The sequence below is a fragment of the Nematolebias whitei genome, chromosome 18, assembly GCF_014905685.2.
Source record: "Nematolebias whitei isolate Nwh7 chromosome 18, NemWhi1, whole genome shotgun sequence".
NCBI lineage: Eukaryota > Metazoa > Chordata > Actinopteri > Cyprinodontiformes > Rivulidae > Nematolebias > Nematolebias whitei.
In genome coordinates this window covers 32259271-32267700 of record NC_056515.1, presented here as the reverse complement: position 1 = coordinate 32267700, position 8430 = coordinate 32259271, and the positions used below count along the sequence as shown (strand labels likewise).

At 36.8% G+C, this 8430-nt stretch overlaps 1 protein-coding gene across 1 annotated transcript in view; it reads left to right on the top strand.

Moving 5' to 3' along the window:
- The window catches only part of si:dkey-112m2.1 (transmembrane protein 132C), a 187052-nt gene extending 180282 nt beyond the window's left edge, over window positions 1-6770 (top strand). Inside the window, exons 8-9 of the mRNA XM_037692045.1 lie at window positions 4614-4805; window positions 5635-6770. Of these exons, the coding sequence (XP_037547973.1) occupies window positions 4614-4805; window positions 5635-6711 (1269 nt within the window). The 3' untranslated portion in view covers window positions 6712-6770. The remainder of the gene's footprint in view (window positions 1-4613; window positions 4806-5634) is intronic.
- Window positions 6771-8430: the final 1660 nt, after the last annotated feature.

Sequence of the window (8430 nt, the reverse complement as noted above, 5' to 3'; positions counted from 1 at the left end):
TATCTATCTATCTATCTATCTATCTATCTATCTATCTATCTATCTATACACACTATTGCAATATTATAGACAATGTTTCTAAACTAAATGCTCTAAAAGAGCACAGAACGTCATGATTTCAACTCCCTGCCTTCTCTGCTCTTTGCCACTTGCAAGCATTTTTGCCACGCCCACTTCTCTGCTCTGCATGCGATCAGCTGTTCAGCTGCAGGAGGGAGTTTATCCTGCAGCACTGGGCTGCACAAATATGCAGCAGGTGCTAAATATTTAAAATAATTTATTTTAAATAAAATTCCATGCCCATTGCGTGACTCATCCATTAATAGATCCATTGTGTGTCATGTCCAATCTTATTTTGGAAAACCGCGACAGAGCGAATCCATGATAGAGTGAATCCGTGATAAACGAACCACACAATGAGGGACTACTGTACAACAATCATCTTCCATCAGAGAAGACCATCTGTCTTCACTGTCCAACATATGAACATTTTGGTCCTCAAAAGAGTGTCCCTTATCCTTGAGGTAAGGAGAATACAGATGGTTTGAGAGAGGGCGAAGGAAGCCATTACGTCAAATGAGGAAAAAAACAACTTTAAACAGAGGAGGAGTTATCAGAATTCAACTTTCAAAAACTTACAGTGCAGCTTTAGGCCTGATTACCAGCCAATTCAGACCATCAGGCAGACGACCGAAACATCTCTCTGTGAGCCAGGCAGACAAAGAGCCTAATGAGCCTCTGTTGTGCAGGGCGAGCAGTTCCAGTCTAATCTGCAGGTGAATCTAAGTACGGTACACAACCAGGCCTTTCATGCATTTTTATAAAGCTCTCCACACTCCAGACATTTTAGAATTGATGAAGCCTCCTATATGGGAAATACAACATGTTCAGCTTCAGAATAGAAGTCCAATTGGTTTTGTTTAACTTTTTTTTTTATTTTTTATTATTGATCATGACCGGGATAATTGAGAAACTCCACCAGCTCAATTTAAGACCAACCCATTTCTCAAATTAAATACAGAATAGATTTATCACTGGAATAAAAAGCAGATACAAATACAGCCACATTGATTGCAGTGTGACATACTTACAACACTTAGACCTATCAAGCTCACATCTGTGCAGTCTCTAAATCTTTTCCCATGTAGCTCCCTGACACATTCACACACATGTACACACACACAAGCGCTTAACACCCTATTTATTTAATGATACAATCAGGAGCCTGCTCAGGAGGCTGCGTACGTCACTTTCACACTATAAATTAACTTCAACCTGACATTTACAAGACAGCACAACACAGAGGAACACATTGTTAAAATACAAGTCTGGGATCACAATCTGCTTCTTTATATGCACTGAAGAGTTGTTTTCACTTCAGGACTGAGCACTGAAATAAGTCGCTAATATCAATTAAATGCCATAAAGTTTGTGAAATGGCCTGAACTGGTGAAAGTTTCCAAAATGTTATGAGAAAGCAACACATTTTGCATTAGGTATTGCCAATTACTCATACATTGTTTTTCATAATGCATCTATAGTTAAAGGTTTGTTGATGTATTATCCTAAAGGGCTGCATTTCTTTGTGCAAAAGTTTTAAACTAAGATTATTTTTGTTCAGAAATGACTGAGTTATAGTCTAATTTTCAAAAGAAAGGTATGCTCAATCTCATGCAATGTTGCAAGATGCCACATCCAGAGTATGTGTGGTTTATGTTACTATTATCTCAAACTTTGGCTGAAAATCAGCAAAATTATAGATAATTATTCAGTTATACAGCAACTTTTGTGTTGGCTAATATCAATTAGATCCTATTGAATAAAGGTGACTTCAAAAATTAATCAGTTGTAGGTGTAAATCAAAGGATTACTTTCTGAAGTTTAAATAAACCTTATCCAGTGGTTCAGGGGGGTATTATGCTAACAGACAAATAAAAGTGACTCCTAAAGTTACATTTTTTTAAGCAAATGCCCCGCACATTGAGTGGCACTTGGAGTATGTGCTGTGAATAACACTCGGCTACAGTCACATTAAATTTTAGCACTATATTTGTAAAATTGACAGAATTATTTTCATTTTTTGTGTTTTCCAAATAAGTTTTTATATATTTAACAAAACTGTAGTGCCTCTATAATTCTGGATAATAAGTTTATGTGTACACTGAATTTGTATTTTTTTGTGTTAACTTATTGCTGATTTTCAAGATTTTCAAGTATTTTAAGAGACTCCTAAAAGAGAATATTTCATACTATCAAACAAATGAGTAATGTGATCATGAATTTACAGGGCTGTAAGTTTCTCTGTGCAGCAGAAGGGAAGAATAGATCCATTTAGGCACTTTCTGACATGCTGTGGATGGCATATCTACATGCAGAACACATTCTGCTGCTAACCTTTGCAAAAGTGTCAGTGTGTGAGCCAAAGACACACGGTCTGAGTAACAATAGATTTCCTGTATTATTGGTGATTGCTTTAGCCCAGATCTTGGTATAAATGGGATATAGTGAATTTCAGGTAGTATGAGCCCTTCCTTTATCAGGACTGACAGGAAGTAAATAAGACACCACTCTGACAGGTGTGAATAGGAAGGGGGTTGTTTGAAAGGAGTCCTTAATTGCCCTCTAGGGGCAGAATGAAAAAAAATCCATGAACTTGGAAACTGGCATAGAAGGGACTTGACACATTTGGAGAATTTCACAATTATGGATGTAGGCCAAAGGCAGGATCTGCACTTTCTTTAATAGGATAGGGAGAGACATGAGTCTGATAAAAGTAGGAGCACCAATCTGACTGCTGCAACTACTGCTAGCGTGGAAAGGAGATTTGACATCTCACGATAAAAGCAGCAAAAAGTCTTGGACATCTGCTTGAAGGCTCTTGAGTTTAGGCAGGAGGAGAGATGATCACTTTGGGGGAACTGAGTTCTTCATGAAAATGTCAGAAGCTTTTAAAACTGCACCTGTAAAGATGATACCGGACTATCCTGTCCGAGTTGGAAGATATATTTGGCTCAGAGAACATTATGTATGGCTTATTTAATTACATGTTACTATTCATCGCCCTTATTTTTGTATTTTCTGGTATAGGCTATGCCAGCATGTAGCATCTTTGGCCTTGTTTTAATTTGACAAATATGTTAGAATAATGGCTCCTTAATTAAAGACCCTCTAGTGATTTCAGAAAGACAAAATACCTTATTTATATATACTTTTTATACCTCTTGAGACAGTCATTAATTTATCTATCCACAATTAATATTGAATTTGGTTGCTAAGATGATAAAGCATGCAAATAATCTTATAATCTGGTAGAAATAAAATAAAAGTGAGAAAATGTGGGTTTATTGCAGCTGATGTTGTCCTCACAATATTCAACAATAATATTGCTATTGCACTTTTTCATATCATACAGTCTTACTAAAATTGGTACCGTCTGCCTTTTTCTTAAACATTTTTGTCCTCACTCTGAAACAAAATTAATAAATGCGTACCCTATCTTGATACAACGGTGTTGGCTATTGAACACTCTAGGATATCACAATGTCTCTGTGCAAAAGAGAAAATACAACATGGTAACCCAAAGGGAAGAAAACAAGAAGTTGGCTCTGTACAAATGAGGCAGTGATCAGGGCTGACACTTCATTTTGGCTGGTAAATGCAGCTTTGTGGGGGTGGCTGTTGGAAATACTGGACCCCTAATTGGAGCGGATGGGAAAGATTCTCATCTCATAACAACATCACAGCTATTTTACATTCTTACACCTCTGGCAACTTGGAAAGTTGGAGGATGTGTTATGTGCAGCAGAACATTAGAAAATATGTTTTCAAATGAGTTCAAGAGCATTTTTAAATCTTAATGTGTTCAATCCTTTCTATGTTCTTTGTTGATGTACCAATTTAAAATATACAGTATTGTTTTTGTACCTTACACCAATTTATTGGTGCATTAAGACAATGTAAAATAAAACTGTCTTCCCCTCCAAACATCTACATAAAGTAGTTTAGAAGCTAAACGGTACAAAAAATTGTTTTTACTCCTATTTTTGCAAGTAGTTCTTGTTAGGAATAAAAACTACAATTACAAAAAGTTGCTCACAGATTTCCATTGATCTTCATGAAATATCAAATATGGCATTTACTTCACATAGACTCACAAAGTCCTGTGGATAAGGATATTAAGTGGCAATGATTTACAAGTATGTTGTTGGCCTATGGACTTGCTCTTAATCGGGCAAACAAAATTTATAATTTTAGAAAATGTAGTTTTGTATTTAATGGCACAGTTTTACAGGATGTTTTAAACAAATGCAAATCTCTATTTACTGGGTTTTTTTTTTTTTTGGTCTTGAAACTATTTTGTCTATTTATGTTTTTGTGTCACTGAAGTTTTTTTTTGGAAAATGACTGTATTCAAAGGATGACCAACAAAGGGAATAAAAAAGGGAATTAAACCAGAATTTGACTTTCAGTGCTTAGAGATTGAAAATGCAATTATCAGCAATAAATATTGTTATAAACATCAATTTTCTACTTTTGGAATTAGAGTGCCCTCTTAAAAAACAAACCAAAAAAAAAAAAAAGTAACAAGTAGTTGTTCATGTTGAATGTTGCAGATCCTGTCCCCTCTGACATCATCAGTACTGGCTGAGAGGAGCATCAGGGTGCACGATGATAAAGTGAGTGTGACAGAACTGGGGGTGCAGTTGGTTTCTGGACTCTCTCTGTCCCTGCAACTGAGCCCTGGAAGCAACAGAGCCATTGTTGCTACTGCAACAACACAGGAAGTCATTGAATCACTTAAACAGGTATGGTTTCATTTAAATGTAAGAACTAACTACAAATATGTTAGAATCTGTTTAATTACCTGCCATAGAGCAGAACATGTCAAACTACAAATGCCCAAGCCAAAAGGGTGATAATGTTTTTTGCTTCTGTGCATGTGTGCACTTGTTTGTCTGTATCGTTGACAAAAAATAAATGAATGAACAACTGCATAGATTTTAATGTAACACTCAGCAACTAATCTTTGAATGTACATCTACACTTGATTGAATTTAGAGTTAACCCCTTTCAAGATGGTTGCCACAGCTAATCAACCTTAGCCAACACTAAAATGTCTATAACTCAGTCCATTTTACAGATATGGAGCAAAAATCTGTTGATTGTATACATGCCAACAGCCATGTTTCACTATATTACCTGAGATTGTACATATATTCTATTTACAAACTTTGATTAAAATGTCTGTTCTTTTGTAGCAGTCGATCTTAGTTTAAAACTTTAGCATGAAAAGCAATGGGCAACATGCACTCTTGAAGGAATACTAGGCCTTTTTATTTAAATTAAATATCATACGACAAGGTTTTCCCTTTGATTTGTATCTCCAACCACTGAATAATGATAGGCTCTAGTCACTTCCCATGAGGATATTTGGCTTTCATGAGAATGGTTTCAAATCCGTTCCAGCTTTTCTACTGTAATTAAGACACACTTTTGTTTCCCCCATGTGCCTCTGTTTTGTTTTGATCCTTGTGCATTTCAGAGAAATGTGCAAATGAATGTTTATGGATTTATTTTTGTTTCACACTGGGTTACTGGTGTTTTACCAGTTTATGGTTGGCTTCATTTTCACAGGAGTCCCTCATTAGTGCTTGGCTTCAATTCAGTGATGGATCTATGACTCCTCTAGACAACTACAACCCTGCCCATTTTACCCTGGCAGCCACATCTTTGGACGAGCGGGTGGTGGTGGTGCAGCAGAGTGCGGCATGGAAGTGGCCAGTTATCGTTGCCAAGGGGGAAGGTCAAGGCTTGCTTGTACATGTTGAAATGAGTCAGTCAGATATGTGCCAGAAGGGCAAAAAACGTTCTGCATTAGCCACTGGAATGGTAAATATCCAAGTAAGGTTTGGTAAGCAAGAGGAGCAATACAGACAACCAGGAGACAGAAGAACACGCCCTGATCCTCCATATTATAGTGGATCTATCTCGGATATGGAAACTGGCTTAATTAACCGTGGAGCCACTACCATCAGGGGTCATGTTCCAATGAGGCCTAGTGGGGGACGTTTGTCAGCAGACAGTGGAGACAGGATACCAAATGATATCTCCGAATACCCAGAAAAGGCCGAGCTGCCTCGGAGTCGCAGCACAGATGATGACTTGTTACCATCTCGACGAGGACTGACAGACTTGGAGATTGGTATGTATGCCCTGTTGGGTGTTTTCTGCCTGGCCATTCTGGTTTTCCTCATCAACTGCATTGCTTATGCATATAAGTACCGTACTAAGCAGCTCTCTCTGGAGGCTCCAGAGGCTATGCCCCACGCTCATGACTGGGTTTGGCTTGGTCAAGAGGAGGGCCTTTGTTTGCAGCAACAACAGCATGAAGAGCTGGGTGGTACCCTGGAGGAAGGCAGTCAACTTTTAAATGGAGGCGTCCAGTGTGATAGTACTGATGGGGGAGGATGTAGTGGACGGAATCACAGGAATGAGTCCCTTAACTCACCCACCACTAAGAGGAAGAGGGTAAAGTTCTCCACTTTCTCCAATGTGAAGTCCAGTAATGGATGTCCAGTGCTAAGCCCATTAGCACTAGTGCAGACCAGTGATATAAAATGGGTATGCCCAGACATCGAGCTTGGGGACTCTAAGGACCTTAGGAACTACATGGAAAAGCTTAATGAGAATGCAATTAAGAACACTGCATAAGGGTTACGGTGTGTTTTCAATGTACTAAAAAGAAACTCACCTGAATGCCTTCATAATATGGAGGGAAAAAAGGGACACATAGTGAATGAGGGGTGAGAAAACAGACCAATGACTGTTGTTTACCTGAACACCTCACCTTGAAAATTGAATTGTATAGACTCCATCACTTTAATTTTCATGACAGAACTCAGAAGGGGTCAAACAAAAAATTCCAGGACTTAAATCATCACAACACAAAAGCATAGATACAAAGGGTGAACTATGGAAATTATATTGTTGCATAAATCAACTGTGTTTCGTCCTCATCTGAGGTTGACTTTTTTAATTTAAATTTTAAGATTTGTTTTTTAAAACATGTTTATTATAAATTGGTATATTTGTTTTTCATTTGTAGCTTTTTTAATATACATTTTATTTTCCTTAAGGTTGTTGTATGTCCCTGACCAAAAGCCCAAAATTATAGTTTAGGAGAGAAAAGTTATGTGAAATTTTGTATTGTATATAAATGCAGAGTTTAATTTAGGGTTACTATATGTATAGTAACATTTTGTAAAGTGCTGTTTGGTTTGGTTTCTGTTTTGTTTTAGTTTCATTCAGTCTCCAGAAGTCAGAGCCATGCATGATGTAATTAAGAGGAGTCATGCGTGTCTGATTTGGTATACAAATTTAAAATATGTATATAGCTAAAATCTTGGAGACATGTCTGTCTAGTATTATTTAATTCATTATGATTTTGTTTGGGTATATTGTGTTCAATTGGGTTTGAAGAGTTATTAGTTACCACATGTTTTCCTTTAATTTCATTGTTTTATTGTCAATTATTCATCTTTGTATTTCTCCACACAAAATGAAATTTATTTGTTCATCGATTCAAATGAACTTGTATTACAGCTATATCAGAATTTGTTACTTTTAACGAAAAAATAGCGGAACGAACAAACAGGAAAAGACAATCACATAAGTAATGTGAGACCCAGTGTTTTGTTTTTTTACTGTTCCAAGTGTTTTAATCTGACATTAACAGTCAATCTAAATATAATGTTGGAACCCAAAGACATGCCATTACAGTGAAAGAAGAATTTTTTATTTTAAAAAAATTGTGATAAAAATTTCAATATATGACCCATTAACCCTTTTTGTCATATTGCAGTAAGAGTCAGGTCCATCATTTTCTACTGTATCGCTGTTTTGAAATATTCACTGCAGGACTAATTAAAACTGATGGTGACTCGTTCATTTGTGTCATTCTTTGTGTTCTCTGCCTGCTTAGAAGTTTTATGTAGATACAAAAATGTAGGTGCACAGCTGTAAAGTTAGTGCTACTCTGCTGACACAAGAGAAGGGATTTTACTCCACCACACACACCACTAATGTCTCAAAAGTCAAGTTGTGTTAACTTAAACTAATCTTAGCTTTAAACTTTCTTAAAGCACCTTTCTTCCAAACTAATTTTGTGATACTTTGTTAAAGAAGGACTTAAATGCAGGCACATAGGCAGAAATGTTCAAACCTCGGCAGAACTGAAACAACAAGATGCAATGAAATTAACAACGATTTGACAAAACGCTGAAATAAAAACCAGGAGGTAAATGCACTGGAAGGACTATATTGACTGAGAACATGTGTGCTGATTACTAATTGACTACAGGTGCCATGAGAAGCTGAAAACAAAGATGTTGGAGGACATCTAGTTGTATGTACATGTGCTATCTAGTTATA